At 44.7% G+C, this 19,260-nt stretch overlaps 3 protein-coding genes across 7 annotated transcripts; 1 reads left to right on the forward strand and 2 right to left on the reverse strand.

Annotated features, from left to right (window-relative positions):
* On the reverse strand, positions 1-7,466 carry LOC1279042 (tetratricopeptide repeat protein 14 homolog). Of its 3 annotated transcripts, none has more exons than XM_061657158.1 (12): positions 7,230-7,466; positions 6,443-7,060; positions 6,216-6,292; positions 6,007-6,132; positions 5,724-5,938; positions 5,090-5,302; positions 4,516-4,922; positions 4,115-4,405; positions 2,651-2,877; positions 2,304-2,569; positions 2,076-2,212; positions 1-2,003 (listed from the first exon to the last, which is right to left on the reverse strand). In XM_061657158.1, the coding sequence occupies exons 2-12, from the start codon at positions 6,732-6,734 to the stop codon at positions 352-354; spliced, it is 3,903 nt and encodes a 1,300-aa protein (XP_061513142.1). In that variant the 5' UTR covers positions 6,735-7,060; positions 7,230-7,466; the 3' UTR covers positions 1-351. The 3 variants fall into 3 exon arrangements, with proteins under 3 accessions (XP_061513142.1, XP_061513141.1, XP_061513140.1); XM_061657157.1 differs by having other exon boundaries at positions 6,443-6,807; positions 7,230-7,443; XM_061657156.1 differs by having other exon boundaries at positions 6,443-7,012; positions 7,230-7,443.
* Positions 7,467-7,673: 207 nt separating this feature from the next.
* Positions 7,674-16,914, forward strand: LOC1279045 (lanC-like protein 3 homolog). 3 transcript variants are annotated; one of them, XM_061656271.1, is made up of 3 exons: positions 7,674-7,834; positions 14,289-14,482; positions 14,560-16,914. In XM_061656271.1, exons 2-3 carry the CDS (start codon positions 14,311-14,313, stop codon positions 15,618-15,620), a joined length of 1,233 nt encoding a protein of 410 aa, XP_061512255.1. In that variant the 5' UTR covers positions 7,674-7,834; positions 14,289-14,310; the 3' UTR covers positions 15,621-16,914. The 3 variants fall into 3 exon arrangements, with proteins under 3 accessions (XP_061512255.1, XP_318705.4, XP_061512254.1); XM_318705.4 differs by lacking the exon at positions 7,674-7,834 and adding an exon at positions 13,945-14,131; XM_061656270.1 differs by lacking the exon at positions 7,674-7,834 and adding an exon at positions 13,956-14,147.
* On the reverse strand, positions 9,868-11,091 carry LOC1279044 (GTP:AMP phosphotransferase AK3, mitochondrial). Its single transcript, XM_061656272.1, has one exon. The coding sequence runs from the start codon at positions 10,774-10,776 to the stop codon at positions 10,126-10,128; it is 651 nt and encodes a 216-aa protein (XP_061512256.1). The 5' UTR covers positions 10,777-11,091; the 3' UTR covers positions 9,868-10,125.
* Positions 16,915-19,260: the final 2,346 nt, after the last annotated feature.

Here is a 19,260-nt window from a genome sequence, read left to right on the forward strand (position 1 = left end):
TTATTGTACGCTAGCGATGAAATTTTGGTTCTTTATTAAAATTAGTACATTTTCGCGTGTATATTATAAGTTGCTGGCATTGTCCTCCACTGTTACATTTTGCGGACTGCTGCTTATAATGATGGCCCGTAATGAGGTTGAGTTCGCCGTAATACACATCCATCCTTCTTCCTTCCCTTTCTACATTTCACCACACAATATGTAATGGCCATATGGGGCATATGTTGTTTGTTGTTCTTAAATTTAATGCATACCCCTCCATGTAATGCGTTAGTGTTGAGGGGCTAATGATTTTTTTTAAATTCATTTCAATATTTTTTCTTCAAATACCATATAACTTTTTCCTTTTCCTTAAAAGTTCCCAGACTTTTTCAGCAGATCCTTGTTGCGTTCCAACATTTCCTCCTTACGCTCTTTGCGCGCTTTGGCGAGCATTTTCTCCAGCTCTTCCAGCGAAACATCTTCCGGGATAGCGCTACCTCCTCCACCACCACCACCGCTATTGGAATGCGATCCGCCTGATTCTGCGTTATCGTGGCGCTGCCTCTTCTGCTCACTCTCCTTCGCGTCGGTATCGTCGGCCCAGCGCCCTTCAATGTCGTGCGGGATTTTAGTCGACCCGCTGGACCGCTGGCTGCCGGCGGAAGAGGAGCGACGCTGCTGGCGCGACGACTTTTCAGCGCGCGGCGAATCCGGCGAACTGTCATGCCGCTCGCTGGCCGAGGTAGCGGCACCACCACCACCGGTGCCGCCGCCAGCCGTGCCCGCGTGATCGTCCTTCGATCGCTTGGACGAGTCACGGTCCTCCGAGCGCCGATGACGATGGTCACGGTCGCGGCTGTCCTCCCGATCGCGCTGATTATCGCGACTGTCCGCCCGGCTGCGGCGGGTCGGCGGCGAAGAGCGCTCCCGACTGTCCCCCCGCTGCCCGGCCGTACCCCTGTCCCGGCTATCCCCGCGCCGCTGGTAGTGGCGGGAACGGTCATCGCCCGGGCTGATCGGGCGCCGATCGGGCGATTTGCTCATGCTGCGACTGTACGAGCGCTGGAAGCGTCCGCGATACCGCGGCCGGAACGGTGGCCTATCGCGACCACCACCCATACCGCCGCCACCGCCGCGCGGACCTCCCACGAACCGGTTGTCCCTGAAATCGCGGAATCCACCGCGCCGGTAGTGGCCGCGCGAATTGTTGAACCGATTGCCCCCGAACGGTCCCATCCGGTCGCCACCGTATCCGCCGCCACCGCCGCCGCCGCCGCCTCCTCCCCCGCGGCCACCGCGATAGAATCGCCGATCGAAGCGGCGCCGTTCGAAGCTGCGCGATCGGGACCGGCTGCGCGAGTAGCTGCCGGAGCGCGATCGGCTAAACGAACGGGACCGCGATCGGCTGAACCGGCGCCGGAAACTGCCCGACCGCGACCGCCGTCGGTCGCTGCGTGATCGCGAGCGCGACCGCGAGCTGCCATAGTTCCGGGTGCGCGATTTGCTGCGTGACCGGCGCATTGGCGGCGCAGCGGACGGTTCGGGCGGTTTCGAGCCGCCAGCCGCGGAAGGAGCATCAGCCGACGCGAGCCGGAAGTTGCCGAACTTGTCTAGCACCACCGGGCCCGACTTGACCGCTGGCATTTGTGCGGCGGTGGACGATGCCGCCTTCCCTTTCTCCGAGGGCCCGCCGCGATCGTCTCCGTAGCGACCTCCGCCACTAGCGCCGCCGCCGCTGCCACCGAACCGGCTGGAGGTGGTGCCGCGATCGTTCTGGGGCATTTTTCCACCGATGGTAAACGATGGACCGGCGCCGACCGACTCTTCGTCCGACTCGTTGCTAAACGGATGTTGCTTTAGGCCCAGGCCGGCCGTTAGGGTGGTGGCCGCTATCGGGGCCGGCTCCTTTGCCGGACGCTTGTCCTTGTTGAACATCATGCGCCACTTACCCTCCTTGGCGTTCTCGTCCCCACCGGGTGCAATGCCTGCCCGCTCCAAGTCCAACGCGTCGGTTGGTTTAGCTGAAAGAGGATAATAATGAAAAACCCGTTTATTACCCTCGGAAAGAGTTTTCTTTTTCGTGTACGCCTTACCTCGAGATGTTCCGGCACCACCACCACTACCAGAACCGGTACCACCACCAAGCAGTGCGGACAATGCTTCGGCAACTGAACCGCCAACGGAAAGCTTCGAACCGAGCTCATCCAGTACGGGGAAATTTTCAAAAATTCTGCAACGGAAAAAGAAGAAATTCCCCTTTCATTAGTATCCAGAGCAAGAAACGTGGAAAATAAAAATGATGTGTAGGAAAAAAAACTCACTTCAACGCTTCCCGCAGCTTATCCTTGTTGCCCAAACCGTCATCGTCGCCACCCTTGTCCTTTTTCTTCGATTTCTTCTTCTCGTCGGATTTGCGCTTTTTCTTGCTCTCCTTTTTGGCCTTTTTCTCGTCCTTCTTCTTCTTCTTCTTCGACTTGTCCTCCATCTGTTTGCGCTCCTTCTGATACTTACTTGCTTCGGCGACGAATCTACGAACCTTCTCTTCGTAGTTCTCTTCATCGCGTGGCATTTCTAGAAACTTGCGAACCTGTTCCAATGGTGAGAGGTAAAAAACAAGTCCGTTTTGTTAAGATTTTGAAGCAAACAAACAAAACAAAAGCGCGCATACCTTTTGCTCATAATCATCCATTGCCGACTGACCGTGGCTAGAGCTGTGGCCGAAGACGCTGCCGCCCTGACCACCGATGGGGTAGCCAACCATTTCGCCGGCCGACGGGCCACCGCCGCGTCCACCACCGCCCGCCGACGACAGGCGCTTGCCCATCGGCGATATGGATTTTGGTTTCTTATCGTTCTTCGAGCGTTTGCGCTTCTTGTTGCGTGAGCCGGACGAATCTGCAATAAAGAAATTGCGAAGCGTGTGACAAAGCGGGCAGACGGGATGGTTTAATCTGATACCCCGTTGTTTGTTTGTTTGTGTTTTTTTTTTCATCTAAATAGTCAACAAAACCGTTGCGAAGGACGATCGAGTCCGCTGGAAGCCGATAGAGGGATGATGCTTGGAGGATTGCATGCTCAACCGGTTGCTCGTTTAACTGAGTTCTCTTCCCCAACAAACCACTGGCAATAATCAGTAACTAAACACAGCAGCCAAAACAGTCTCACAAAGTGCGTAGACACATAAGAAGGAACCCGTTTCGTTTCGTCCTGGTAGCAGGTGAAGCATCATATGTAATGTCCGCTAATTGTATTGTACCTCAGTATCCTAGGTATGGTTGTGAATCCATCATGAGAGCCCACGCCACCACCACCACTACCACCATAGGGCAGGGTTAAGACGGTCCTACAATAGAAAGAAACACACACACACAGGCGACTCCGTGCTGCCGATCCGATTGTTGTGATTGATTGTGCAGGCGGCAGGCCGGGGGAACGTTCAAAGGCACTTTAGAGCATCCCTTGTTTCAGGCGTTCGCCCGCTTTCTTCTCCGGAAGGGCTAGTGTTGCGCGCAGTGTAGATAGTACTAGTACGAAGAGTTTGACTTTCTATTTTCTCTCATCAGCAAAGACTATCCGGGAAGATTTCAATACATAACGGCAGACGTCAGGGTAACGATTGGACGAACGTCTTGCAATGCTTTGAACAATAAATTCATCTGTCTCATCATTTGTTTGTAACTTTTACAACCTAAAACATACGAATACAACTGCACTGTAGAAATGATCGTAGGAAACACAATAAAACAGCGGATGAGACATGTGGGGCGAAACATGGTGGTTGTTAATTAATTTGGACAATTGAAACAAGTTCCTGATTTCAAGGTAAAATGTAAAATGAGAGAATGAGTTATAAGAAATTAATTGTTTTTTTTTTCGACACAGATAGCTTCCAGCGTGAGCTTTCTGTTTTGTTAAATTTTGATAATACAAATAATGAAAAAGCATCATTTTCTACACACCATTCAAATGAACTGAACAATGCTTTAACCAACAGTAAGATTGTTAAGTGCGGAAAGTCCACAAAATAAATGCAACCGTTGCGAACGGACCGCGAGAACACAATCATGAAAACGGTTTAGATAGATTCACACAAAAACGAATTCTCCGTTCGTGCTAGAACCACACAACCTACCCGAACTGGTCGTGGATGCGGTGCTGCTGCTGCTGCTCGAGTCGCTGCTCGAGTCGCTGCTGTCCGAGCTGTCCGTGCTGGAGTCGCTCGAGCTGCTGTGGTGCTTCTTGTGGCGCTTTTTGCGCTCCTTTTTGCTTTCCTTCTTGCGGTCCTTGCGCGAGGAGGAACCGTCCAGGTGGTCCCGCTTGCTGCCGCTGCTGCCAGCACCGAACACACCACTTCCCCCCACACCGGACGTGTCCGGTTCCTGTTTGTTTCGGTCGCTTGACGATGGTTTTATAATGTTTAACGCTTGATGGGGTGGATGAAAGTGTACAAAAAAAAATGCAGAAAATTAGTATAACGAAATGTTTTTGCCTAACACAAACAAGCACGTCCTTTCGGGGCGATCCTTAACTTACACGGCAGCTCCAATTCCGTTGGTTCCACGATTTGTTTACCGGTGAAGGGTTTCGATTTGAGAAAATCGAGCGAATTCTGAGCCTCCTCATGGTGTGGTATAATATTCAGACAGTCCTGGTACGCCTTCTTTGCCTCCTCGAAGCGATTCTCCTCCTCGTAGCTGCGCCCGAGCGCGACGAGCGTTTCGCCCATGTACTTACGCGCGTTCGCATGCGACGGGTTGAGCTTGAGGGCCGTTTCGAAGTCCTCTACCGCCTTCTTGAACGAGCCACTGTTTGCGTACAGTGCACCGCGGGCCACTAGCCCTTCCACGTTCCGTGGATCCATGCTCAGCGCCTTGTTGAGACATTGGAAGGCTTCCGAGTGGCGGCCTTCCTTGAAATGCTCAATTCCCTGAGCAACCGATCTGTTTGTTTGCAAATGATAGTTATTATAAAGTTTTAAATACACAGTGGATGTTACAATGTAGTAAAAAAAAACTACAAGAAATTGATATTTTAGGCATTCTTTAACACAAGAACTGCATAATGCATGAGGATTATTAACAATTCTAGAAGAAAAAAAAACACATACCTAAATGCCCATTTGCTGTTTTGCGAGTTCCGCAGCTCGGCGGCATACTCCTGCGAGGGATATCTTCCCTTTAAGCTCGACATGTTCGTATAGACCTCGTTAAAGTCTAAGCCGACCTCCTGGTACAGTTGCTCAATGTGATTGGGATCATTAAAAGATGGCGAGCTGTCTAAGAAATATTGATAATTCTGATCCTTTCGCTTTAAAGTGGTCCTGCGTAAAAGAAAGTGGAGATAGAAAAATATTTCCATTAAAAGTGTGAATCTCGGCAGCAAATGCATTTCGCACTGAACTCTGCATTATAAAGACAACAAAAAAATCTATTTTAGCACGTAAAGTAAAGCGACCTGTGGTTTGTTTACTATTTCTCCGGAATAAGCGCCAGCAGAGCCCTCCCCGCTGGCTGACACTTTTCCGGCAGACCAAATATTTATTCGAAATCAAAACGTGCAGGAAATATACGGAGCCTTGCTACCACCAACAGTGTTGCTGCAGAGCTGCTGCTGAGGGAACGGGGGAAGCTAATCGAGGCAGAGCCGTTTGTATTCCCATTGTTTTCGTCCGTCCATCGATGGCACCGTGTCTGCAAGGGAATTTACTGGTGTAGACACGCAGCCAGCAACGCAACACTTACTTGTACACTTCTGGAATATCTTCCTTTGACAACAACCCATACACAACCGTATCCGGCGCTCGGCTTTTCGAGGTGCGCTTCATCGAACAAATCAAACGGCGTGCATCGGGCGCAACATCGATTACCTCGCAGCAGATCATATCATTGACAAAGTAGTTCTTTGGTGCGCCGGGATCCTTATCCGGCGTCAACACTTGATCGCTCGCAACGGTTCCCTACAAAATAGGTGAATACAGATTAGAGAGATAGAGCGTAATGATCTTCGTTCGACTCCGTGCATTACCTTGATGAGTTTGTTTCGAACGAAAGAGGTGACATTTCCCACTATAAGAAGCGGTCGAAAGGCAATTCCACCAAAATTTTTGAACATTGTCACCGTACCATACACCACATCGCCTGGTAGCACGGTCTGAGGAGAGGAAGCAGCGGTTAAATTCGAACGGGAAAGGGCACTCGGCGCGCTCGGCAAGTGGCGGGCCAAATGGTTAATACCTCTAGCAGATGTGCCGTACTTCCGTCTGCTTCCGTGTCCAAAAAGGTATCCATTGGGGGTATGGCAAAGTGGTTACCTATAATGGTAGTCAGACCGGCGCAGCAGGTCGACGTAAAGAAGCGTTTAGTGTGTGATGTTAAGGTTTGTTTACCAAACATGCGCCCCGCAATGTTGCTTCCTTCAGCAACTTTCTTATCAGTTGCTTTGGAAGTTTCAGGGAACTTACTTTGTCTGTAATCAATTTCCGGCTCCCGGGCGGAATGCTGCGTATCAGCGCCGTACAGTACGTTCGCTTTCCGCGCCATGAACTGTTGCAGCTTCAAGCGTTTCGCTCGATCTTGCAGGGTAAAGTGCTTCTGCCGCGCCATGTAGACGGAGTAATCCAGATTGGCGTCGATACCGAGCGCCAGCAGTTCGTTCTGCCGTCGCTCGGTTTCCCATATCTTTTGCAACGGTCTGCCGTGGTAGACTAGTGCTTGCTGGATCAGCTCACGGCTTAGCGCCGGCCTGGAGCTCATAGCGTAGTCGTTGATGTTTTGGCACACGGTGCACAAGATGCTTATTTTATCGTAGACGGCACAACGGTTATCCCTAGTTAGCGGGGTACGATTCACGTAAATTCACACTTTCGTTTAACTATTCACATACATTCAAACACAGGGTTATGCTTCGGCAGATTGCTCGATGTTAGCGAGACAGCAGTGGTCGCATCTTTCGTTTGCCGTCGTGCTCCATGGAGTTATCAACTGATTTGTGATGATCGATTCATATTACAGCGAGCGCTTGATTTTTAATACTATACGACAGCGTTTATGATTAATTTTCGACAAAAGATTACATCGGACTGCAAAACAATCAATAAATTGTGTATTGCCGGTAACGTAAAAACCTTTCACAGGCAAACATCTTCCCGGAAGAAAAGATGGCTGACTGAATCCCCCCACGCCCCACCTAGAGCACCCAGGATGCTATTGTTTGTTGAGTTCAGGGCGAGGTGTTTGATCTGTAATTACCTGCATTCGTTCCAATGAACAGAGTCAGCTTATGTCCTAATCCTTTGCTCCGGGTTTCACTGCAGTTTTTCAATGTTGTTTTTGCACTTCCAAAGCTAGCAATACACGAGAAAAGAATCTTCCATCCAGCTATCGGCGTCGGAAAGATGGTTCTTGCCTCGAGTTGCCTTCCAATACCACCATATTGGATTTTGATTACATGAATGTGACAGCTTCTGGTGACTGCGCACAGTGGGACTCTCATTGCACCTCATCGAAACTGCAATAATCGTCGAAAACCAAATTGGAATAAATTTTCCAATGGAAACATTTAAATATTTCTAGTTTTTTTAAGATAAACATAACATTTGTCACAGTTTTCTAAATGTTTGAAAAAAAAAAACGAATAAAATAGAACTGGTTGACATTTTTTGACACTTTGCGGAAAGGGGAAATAGGTATTGTCTGGCAGCACTGAAATTTGCTAGAAGCCAGCAGGAGTGAAAGCGTCGCCCCAGCGAAGAATAAGTATTTTGTAGTTTTTGGCTAAATTCTTGTGTTGATATTCACTTTACCAGGTGTAAAGAACATGCATAAGGCCTAACAATTGCGATATCAATAAATTGGTAAGTTTAAATCAATTATTTTCTTTATTTCTGATGTCAGGCCTTTAGTTTAGAGCTAGATGATTTGTTTGGAATGATCAGCTTCATTTGCTTTTTATTCGTGGTCATCTTTGCTGTAACGGGAAATGTGAAGCTACTGTTGTGTACGAAATTAAACAAAATAGCAACACAATTAGCAATGCTGGATTGTTCTGAAAATGTCTGCATTAGTCACGGAATGTCGAACTTGTACTGTAATATGTTTAGCTAGTTTGCTTCCGGCTTGGACCCTATCCATGAAGATGTACGTTTTTTTTATGAGGATGGCCTATCATGATGTATCGGCCAGGAATGTCCATGATTGTTCTAAAAGATTGGCACCATTGTGAAGCCGTTCGTAGGGCTCATTCATACAGCTCCATTATGCTTCCCAACATCTTGCTGTCCCAGAAGCATTTTTAAGCGCCTTACTCCTCCAAAACCACGTATGGTTAGCTCTAGCCTTTTGGAATAACATATTTGTAAACTTGTAAATCATGTGACAGACAGGGTTTCGTGCGGGCCCCAAACGCTTTCATTGCTTTTTAAGGTCCTGGCGGTAGATTAGTTTAACGTCTAGTTACGCTTTATATTTGGTACACTAGTTGTAAGAATTTTTGAATCATAAAGCGATGGGAATCTATCGTCCATTGATCATAGCTTTTATGAATAAACATCTTTCGTTTTGTCTACTAGTCGGACATACGATTCATTGGACGACCCGACCTGGAATCGTTTGCAAGCTTATTGGAATCGATTCTGAGTGTGTCGTGCTTACTAGTTTGGAGTCGCTATCAATTCCAATCAGTGGATGCAACGAGTTTGGGATAGTGGTGGGACATACGATTCATTTGACGATTTGACCTGGGGTTGGGTGCGAGCCAATCGGAATAGAGGCTGACCCGTGAGTGCAGCGGATGCGCTAGGTTCGAGTCGCAATCAAATTCGCCCCGTGGGTGCAGCGAGTTCTGGTCGGGCCTAGGACTTACTTTGACCAGACCCGATTCGAACTCATTGCACCAACGGGTCGAAATCTTAAAGAAATCCTATGCTTTCTTGTATGTAACTAACGGGTCGACCCGACGGTTGCGGACCCGAACCTGTAGGGGCAACTCGGTCTTAGTTCGGTACTGTTTAAGTTCTTTTCTGGCCAGACGAGATTCAGGTGCCCATGCCCTTATGTAACCGTCTTTGTTATAAAAACAATCACGGGCCTTTAGGCAGGTGACATACTAATGCCCACGTCCTGCCCACGGTGACTATGGTTGACTATAATGGAAAGCCGAAGAGAGTTTCCAATATTGTGAAATAAAAATTAAGGAAAATATAGCATTTAAGTCCAATACACTATACTCACTTCACCAGTCAAAATCGTGAAACTGTGAAGGGGTTAAATTAAACTTTGAACTTAAATAAAAATTCAAAAACCTTTAAGCATTTAATGTGGTCATGTCTCTGGGTTGCATTATATTAAGGTATTAAATATTTACCTTCAAGTTGTACTGTAATACGATTGGTTGGCACTTAACGTTACCGGCCAATATTACGCATAACTCAACCACATTCTTCTTGGTAATGATTTTATTTATTTAATTTTTAATATTCGTAAATTGTTGAACTATTCGAAAAGTGCAGACTCCTTAATTTATAATCGTAGTCTAAGGTTCTAGCATTAATTTGGACATTTTAATCGTATCAAATGATGCAATTTAATGCAATTCGTAACACTATGCAATAATGTTTAGCACATTATTTACGTTTTTAATGCACAAAATTATTGCTTTTAAGGTCTTGTTAGTGTTATAGAATTTAGTGATTCTTTCTAATCTCAATATTTCCACTTCTTATACATAAACCATGGTAAGCAAATTCTCAACCGACCGTGCTATTTGGTTCATCATTTATTGATTATTTCAACGTTAAACCCCCACAAAATCCCACGATAAATATACCTCAATCTGGATAAAACATCATTAACACCATTAACATTAACATAACAAAAATGAAAGATAATCTTTTTGATTTGATTGCTTTATTTGAAGATAACGTTGCATCAGCTTATTGTCATCGCATTGGAATTACCATCGAATTACAATCCGCGTGGGCATTGGGCATATATCCGTCCGCACCGCGTATCGTACACATTTTCCGTTTATCTTATCTACTATGATGTTGCAACTTTGTGCGGTATGCTTCGTTGGAATTGGGATGTGTGTGTGTGTGTTTGTTCGTTTCTTTTTGTTTTGTATGTTTGTATTTTAGATGAACACTTTTCACTGTATCTTTGCCTCAAGATATTTCCTCACATGTGGCCAAATTTCGTCCGTTGTGCTACCCTTAAACGTCACCAGCACGCCCTTCTTGTCGAAGTACTCGTTGATGGGCCGCGTGCACGCATCGTACACCTCGAGCCGCTTCCGCACCGCCACCGGAGTATCGTCCGGCCGTTGGCTAAGCGGCTCGCCGGTAACATCGTCCCGGCCCGGTGTCTTCGGATCGTTAAATCCGACATTGTACACCCGGCCGCTAGGCAGATGCACCCAGCGGCTCTGGATACGTTCGATGATCACCTCAAACGGCACGTCCAAATTGATTACCGAATCGATGCGCTCCTGATTCCACAGATCGTCCGCCTGTTCGCGCGTACGGGGGAAACCGTCCAACAGCCACGAGTGGGAGCGTATTTGTTCGAGCTCGCTCAGGATGCACTTCGTTATGTAAATGTCCGGCACCAGTTTGCCTTCCCGGATGTACTTGTCCGCGATCAGGCCCAGTTCCGTGCGCTTTTCGATGTTTGCTCGAAGCAAATCGCCACTGCTGATGTGCTTCAGGCTGAACGCTTTCACGATGCGGCCAGAAACGGTCCCCTTGCCCGATCCGGGGGCTCCCATAATTATGGCACGGAACAACTTTCCACTGGCCATACCGCTGGTTTGTGCGTTACTTTTGGAGGGAAAACACTTTTAAAATCACGCACGTTTATTTGTCTTAAGATATGTTCACGTTTCTTCACGATCGAGCAACTCTTGAGCAACACACGCTTGACGTCCGGTATCATATAGTTCGCTTTTATCAGTGTACTTTGGAACCGATTTCACTGTCTCGTGTGTATGTGTGTGGTTGGAAAGGCACATTGTTTTGATTTTGATCGTGCATGTGATTTAACCGATCCACCCATGAGCTACGAGGAGATGCTGTACACAGATTGACACATATTCAGATTATGATTTGTACTATGAGAAACATTTCCATCAAATTCGGACATAAAAATATGTTATTTTCATTTTGCTTTATTTAACTTTTTTTGCCGTTTAACCTTCGTTTCTATGACCAAAAATACACCCTCATCTTTATGACCACCTACCCGGGTAGGTAATACATTATATAAGGGAATTTGTAATTTTATTAGTCAAAAAATGTCTTATTTAACTTATTCTATGCAGCTATAATAACAATACTTCTTTTTAGTTTATATATTTATGAAGTATGGCTTTTAGTTACATAAATTGAATGCATAGCAATTAGTTCAACTGACACTAATACACCGCCATGTCTTCCCGACTGTCGGGGCAATCATTTCAATCTATGTGACTTTTGAAGAATATTAAGAGCTAGAAAACTTTTTGAATAGATTCTATAAATATAACTACATGCATTGCTATACATATCATTACAAAATTAGCGACTAATCGAAACCAAAATCCTTTATTGTATTTATTACCTACCCGGGTAGGTGGTTATAGAAGTAAGGGGTAAAAGTTGATTTTATTTTTTAAAGCACATTTTAAAAAATTGAAAAATTCTGAATTTTTTACCACTTTTGTAAAACATGTTTCTCTAGGCATTCTAATTTTTTTGCATCGATTCGATAATCCAATAAAAAGTTATCATAAAAAGAATAAGCAAAACATACCCGGGTAGGTGGTTATAGAAATGAAGGTTAAAGTTGTCGTATACAGGCGGTCCCCGAGATACACGGTTAATGGGGACCGAAAACGGCCGCAAAATACCGCGTATCTCGAATTTCCGCGTAAGTCGAATCTCGTGATTTCCAGCTGAAATATCACTAATTTTCGTGTAATTTTGCAAGTAAGGGGTGGTTTTAGTCACTTTATGAATTATTTGATATTATTCTGACTGAATATAACTGTTTTAAACCTTTTGAAATAGTTTTTAACATTCGATCAAAACGAAAATTATTTGGCAATTTGCAATTGATGTGTCAAATCAGTACAATTTGCTCAAAGAATTGTCAAATTTAGAAAACCGCGTATCTCCGAATCCGCGTATAAGAGGTACCGTGTATCTCGGGGACCGCCTGTAATTTGCTTACAAACTAACGTAATTAGTAACTATTTCATTGACACATTAATTAATAAAACGTGATATGTGTGGTTCATAAGAATTTATTATTTTTAACTGGTTAAATTATTTATTTGACATTTTGGATGAAGTAAATTTTATGAATTTCATTCAAAGTAGAGTAAATTTCATGATTTTTTTTACAAAGATAGAAATACAAAATAAAAGGAAAAAAATGTTTATGAAAACCCTGAAATGTAATTAGATTAAACCGAATATGGTTAGCTTATTTTGTCATTATTTTTTTCATTCATGTAAAAAGAATCCCATGCTACAAGAAATGTATCATGGAATTGTATTTCAATACAACAAACTTATGTATAGAAATACAGTTCCATGATAAATTTATTATATTTAATTTGCTCATAGTTAACACTGTTCAGTTCAAATGTTTAGGACATTTAACGTCTTAATTTGAAATGTTTGTCCAGCTCGCTCTTGTGTAATTATGGTAACTACACTTTAACTACAAAATTGAGCTTTGTGAAAAAAAATTACCGCATTTGTGTACAATTTCACGATTTTAGTTACCCTGCCGAAAATAGGTATCAAATATTCGAATAATAACAATAATTTTACTAGATCTATACATTTTTCATAAAATCCTTAAATGATAAATAGATAGTTTTTGATGTTTTAATTAAGTTTATTTATTTTGTCTATTATATTCTTAACTTATTAAATATTATTGTTTTTCTTCTTTGGCACAAAAACCGTTGTCGATTGAGTCCAAATAGCCAAAATTAAGCTTATACCAAATAAGCAGCCAAGATCGCTGCTTGAATTCGCCTTTTGCAGTAGTTATACAGCATTAAAGTTTCAGGAACTATTGTGTTACCATGATTTGTTTTTTGATTATGTGTATGTTTATTTTAAAACTCTAAACGCTCTTGAGTTTCTCAAAATTTCACATATTTTACAAAAACCATAATCACTTCACTCAACGTTCCTTCTAACTCAATTAACAAATATAACTTGTGCAGCATCTTTCAGATTGACCGACACCGAAAGCTTGTTAAGAAGCTTTATGGTTCCACCGAGTACCTCTTAATCAGCCACAAAGTACGACATCGGAACGATTTTTCGTTAAACAGCCCCAAATAAGCTATAAAGTACGAGCTGGCTATTTGGGAGGCCTGCCGGTACTAGTGGGCTTGCCTTTCAGGGGCTTATTGGATATTCATAGCAGGATAGTCAGTCCTACACGGTCCATTCGGGCTTTGAACCCATGACGGGCATGTTGATTAGTCGTTTACGATTGTACCACGAGACCGGCTAATTAAATATTAATTTCTACAAACTAAATGATTAATAGAGGATAAAATGAAGAATTATTCGTAATTTCGATTCTACGAAATTCTGATTATAACTATGGTTTTAATCATGGAAATAATATATTAAATAAAGAGAAGATGATGATTGTAATGTTTAGAAACGTGATAAACTCAATTATATCCCACGAAAAAACATGCCTTTTAGAGAACTAGTTTCGGTCTTTAACATGTGTTGATTAGAGTGAGCGAACTTGGAGTACAAATTAGGGAAAGTTTCCACATTAATTACGAATTTTAAAGATTGTTCTAAAAACCTGGCCAAAGTGGAATGATTAATAAAATGTCTGTTTTGGCCGCATTCTTGCTTTTTTCAGTAACGATGTATTTGAATAGTGCAACATGTTTGCCCTTTTTGTCAGCTTTCTAGTCAAGTGTTCGTTCGAAAAAGACTGTCATTTCACAGGCATAGCGTCTGCTGGTGTCCACTCGCCTCAACCACTGTGCCAGGGGTGACTGCAGTGAAAAATAAAAACAAAAACGGAAAACCCAGAAAAAAGCAAAAAAGGAAAGGAAAGCAGAAAAACGGGATAAACGTTTGGTGGCTGGAACACGAACACGAAGCAGTGCTTTCTTTTAGTTACAGGTAGCGAGAGCCCAGGGTGTGTGCAATTGCGGGCAGAGCGAGAGCGAGCACAAATCGGCCAAAAGCTCTCCGTGGGGTGGCGCTGGGCCTGGCAGGCGCGATTCAACAGTTTTCAATACATCCGCCTCGACATCCGTCTTCTTTTTTTTTGTTGCAGCCACCACCCCCATTAGCTCCCTATGGGCACGCGATACTTTGCCAATCCGTTTCCGGATTACGGCGGTGGGCCGATACAGCGATGCGATGACCACATCAAGGGACTGATCCAGTCGTACGTGAATCTGATCGTGGAAAATACCAAACCGGACCGTAACACCGACCAGCGTGGTGATTTGTACGTGGGCGATGCAGGTAATAAATCGTGTGTTGGTGAGTGTGCTGCGCAAATGGCCCCTTTTGCTAACGGAAGGCTTGCCCGGTGTTTGCAGGTATCGCGTACATGTTCTTGAAGCTGCACGATGCGGGCATATTCGGGCAGGAAGCGTTACAATACGCGAAGCAGTACATAGTGAATGCCAAAGCACTGGCCGCGCGGTACGCGGCCCGACCCGAGGAACGCTGCTCCTTCCTGTGCGGCAATGCGGGCGTGTACGCGGTGTCGGCCGCAATCGCCCACCGGCACAATGCGAAGCAGGAGATGGACGAGGACCTGCGCTGCTTCGCGACCGGCATCGAGGTGTGCAAGCGGCTCGACTTCAACAAGAACGGCAGCGACGAGATACTGTTCGGCCGGGCCGGCTACCTGTCCGGCATGTACTGGCTGCACCAGACGATCGAGCGGAAGCTCTTTTCGCAGGAAATTCTAACCGTCATCTGTGCCACCGTGCTGGAGAGCGGCAAGCGGCACCGCACCGGACTTCTACCTCTTTACTATCAGTGCTACGGGGACGATTACCTGGGCGCGGCGCACGGTACGTCGGCCATCATGCACATGCTGCTGGAGTCGCCGCTGCAGCAGAACCTGAGCAGCGTGGAGATGTCGCTGGTAAAGAACACGGTCGACGGGCTGCTCGGTTTGCAGGACAGCGAGGGCAACTTCCCCACCACGCTGCAGGACTGCGTGCGGCGTACGCGCAGCGAATCGCTCGTGCACTGGTGCCACGGTGCCGCCGGTGTCGTCTATCTGATGGCGAAAGCGTATCTGGTGTTTCAGGAGCAGCGCTACCTGCAGTCCTGCATCCGCAGTGCGGATCTCGTCTGGCGCAAGGGTTTGCTGCGCAAGGGCCCGGGCATCTGTCACGGGGTGGCGGGCAGTGGGTACGTGTTTCTGCTCCTGTACCGGCTCACGTCCGACCCGAAGTATTTGCACCGGGCGCTCAAGTTTATGGAGTTTCTAACGCACGAGGAATTCATCCGCAACGCCCGGAACCCGGACTGCCCGTTCAGCCTGTACGAGGGTTACGCCGGCACCGTGTGCTATCTGATCGATCTGCTGCGCCCGGAAAAGGCCGCCTTTCCATTTATGGACGTGTTTGAAAAGAAATTCTAAAAGCAAGCGTTGTAGCATTATTATCTATCTTTCTATTTAACAACCCTATCGTTCGGTCGGACTGATGGGTCCGTTGGTTGCGATCACTAGGGGCGTCTTCCTTGCGAGTCAGGATGGATCAGGAGGGTAGCAGTAGCATCATGTGAGGAAACGACAGTTTACACGTCGGTACATCGAATTGGATGGAGCAAGGATAGCGGGACACATGTACACATGTGCTCGCAACGAGTCAGTAGTATATGTAGCAGTATATAGAAATCATGTAGGCACAAACAACAGAACCTGTTGGGTATCTAACGAAATAGGCAGCAAAATATGGTAGCACGCATTCCCCGAGTTTAGTAATCTTCTACCGTGCTCGTAATCTTTCTAACTGTGTTGTGTTTTATATTTTCCTTTTCTGAACCTGAAAGTGATCATGACGAGGAATCGCACAAATTGTGAACGAAACGAAACGAAGGATACAAATCAATGCAAGACTAAAACCAAACACATCTTCTCGAAATGGCCACCGTGTGGTTTTCGCTATCGCTAAGCGGACGGACGCTAGTAATAATAACTGCCAACATAATAAGGAACAGTAGCAAGCAAACCCGTGTAGGAAAAGCGGAAAAATGGAACAGTATTTTGCAACAAAACAAAAAAAACAAAAGACAAAGCAGTAAACAACACCCCTGTAGCAGATACCGGTGCGGTGTGCTCTATTGAACATTGTGTGCACTGCGGCACACTGGCAGTTGTGATTCGTAAGTAATTTATCTTATCTCCTAGTCTGTAAAAAGAAACTCATTAGAAATCGTAATCATGATGCTCTCTTGCTTCCAAATGGACAACAAAGTGTGCGCCTGGTTGTTGATGTTGCGTTTGAGGTGATGGTGGGGTCGTGGCATCGTCTCGACCGGGCACATCATAAGGTCCCCAGCCAGGATGATCAGGTAGTCGTTAGATCAAATGCTCGATACATCAATGAAAGTCAGCCTCCCTGTGTGTGTGTGTGTGCCCATTTTCCGTGGTAGAGTAGTGAATGCGCGGTGCGCCTATAGAAGGGCCCCTAAGGTCGGTATAGGGTAACACTCAACACTCTATCTGTAGCTAGCTGGGTGGGAGGTTCTGCCTGGTGAACGCGGCGCCGAAGCCAGTGCGGTTATAGTGGAAGACGAATCTGAATCTGATGGCTGTTTGTCCTGTTTGCTGTAAGGTTAAGTGATTAAATTAAAATTGACGATTGCTGGAGTGTGTATCGTTTTGGAATGAAATAAAGTTAATCATATGAAATGTTCATTCACCACAACAACAGAAGCGATTGTATGCTATATCTTCGGTCTTGTGTGCAAGCTGCCAACGACAACCGTTGGTTAAATATGGCTGCACCCTGGGTAAGTCAGTGGCTGCGTTCTGTTAACCGTTGCGCGTTGAATTGAGCAAGATTATTTGATGTTCAGATTTACAAAGTTTTTTTTTGGAAAGAAAGTATCTGCAATAGTTTATGTTTCTTACCTTAGTTGATATCATTTACTCTACTTTTTTTATTATACATATCATCGACGGTTGAGATAAGAAAAGGTTTTGTTGGCACTAATTTAGTTGAAGTGAATATCACTCAGCCCGTTTTTTTACACGAATCGAATCCCAATTTCTAACATATTCCGTACACAGGGCAAGACTATCCTACTAAAGGTATCTAATTCCAGTATCAAAAAGTTTGTAGCATTTTTAATCTATGTGTAGGACAATGGAGGAACCGTTATAATGACGTGCTGTACGAGATGTACGGCGACCTCACTGTCGTGCAGCGTATCAAGCTCGCCAGGATCCGGCGGGTTGGCCATGTTGTACGCATGGAAACGGACGACCCAGCCCGTAAAGTCTTTTTAGACCGTCCACAAGAACGAGACCGTGAGCGGTTTCGGACACTCCTGAAGCAGGCCAAGACCGCAAAGCGACTGTAGCGACGGCTAAGTAAGTAAGTATGTAAGTAGTTTAAAATAATTTCCATCATCTCCGCGAGTTTTTCTTATCTACAGGTGTTATGTATAAATATATGGTCGCTATGCATGCATCATTTTTTATACTGAGTGTACCTGTCAGCCAAAACATCCTCCATCGATCAGAACTTACCGTAATCGTAATGTTCAATATCTAGGCCGTACAACTGGGTCTGGAAGAACCTTCCATTTCAGTATTTCTTCAGACATTCGAGACTCATTCAATATCACGCAGCCGGATAATCAGTCCTTGTTACGGGTGGACGGTCCATTCTAGACTTAAAGTCACAACGGGCACGCTGTTAAGTCGTACGAGTTGACGACTGTACCACAGGGCTGTTCTTTCTAGCAACGACTAACTATCCTGCTTTCTGTAATTATTATTAGAATTCATACTTCATGCCTGAGATTTCAGTATTTATTATGAATAATTTCCGTTTATTATATTTGCTTATTGAATATTATTATTTTTTTATATATGCCGTTGGAGCAGTTGGAGCCGTTGGAGCAGTTGCTCAAAAGTGAACTAACGGCGTTCGTCGCATGATTGCTTTTCAGAAGTAGCGAGCGTTGCAAGAATTTATGACAAAATTACCAGTACATTTAGATTTATAGTACATTTCAATGAGCTATATTACATATGAGTAATAGCTAGTTTAATTTAAGGGTTACCAATCAAAATAATTGGTCGGGTAATGTTAATCGATACCAGTGTGTTCTTGATTTCTTTGAGCAGATTCTTCATCTAGCTTTGCCTCTAGTGTAGTGATCATCCTCAGATTTTCGTGGCGCACTGAAGCGTTCTTCGTTTTACTAAATCATAAATACCAGTTGCTATGTTTGGAGCTAATAAAATCAATGTGGTATTTATTATAGCAGAACGACTAATAGTCAAAGAGAAAGCCTAAAGCTGACACTTCAAAATAATAGTGTTGCGTGATGAAAAAAACAAAAACACGCAATACACAAGTGGCGACATCTGGCGTCAAAATGCTATTCACTTCTTCATCGATAATAGTAAATCAATCAATTTACTGCATACGGTTGTTTTTAAATTTCTGGTTACAGAACTGATAGAGTTTTAAACGTCTAAAAAGTATATATAATGTCTGCCTTCTGGAATTCATTATTACAACTCGAACCGGAATTAGAAAATAATGCTTCATATAACCATTGTTTGTAAATTATCATCTGCATTGTGGTATCCCCAACGGTAATGTCCTTCTTGCTCGCAAATGGGTAATTTAATTTAAAAAATTGAACATAAAACAGTCAGGAAACATTCTCACTTAGATGTTGTTTAGAATTATCTATGATTGAATCGAGAAGGCCTAAGGCCTGTCTAACGTTTAACGTTCGTGCACATTCTCCATTGTCAAGATTCTTGATTTGGTTTCTAATGGTCTTTAATATGCGAGTCACCGGGTGGCCTTATGGTAGACGCATTAGCTTTTGTACAGCCTGAACGTGAATTTGGTTCCCATTTTTAGCGTCTCTACGTTGAAACGACTATCCGGTACAAATGAGGTGCAAATTGGTCTAGAAAAGTGTGCATAAAGCCGGTATGACCGCGTAGGTCGTTTAAGTCAAACAGAGAACGAATTCTCCTTCTTGAGGTTAATACAGGCCTTAGTTGAAGTAATAATGCATATAGT

The sequence above is a fragment of the Anopheles gambiae genome, chromosome 3 (genome assembly GCF_943734735.2).
Source record: "Anopheles gambiae chromosome 3, idAnoGambNW_F1_1, whole genome shotgun sequence".
Classification (NCBI taxonomy): domain Eukaryota; kingdom Metazoa; phylum Arthropoda; class Insecta; order Diptera; family Culicidae; genus Anopheles; species Anopheles gambiae.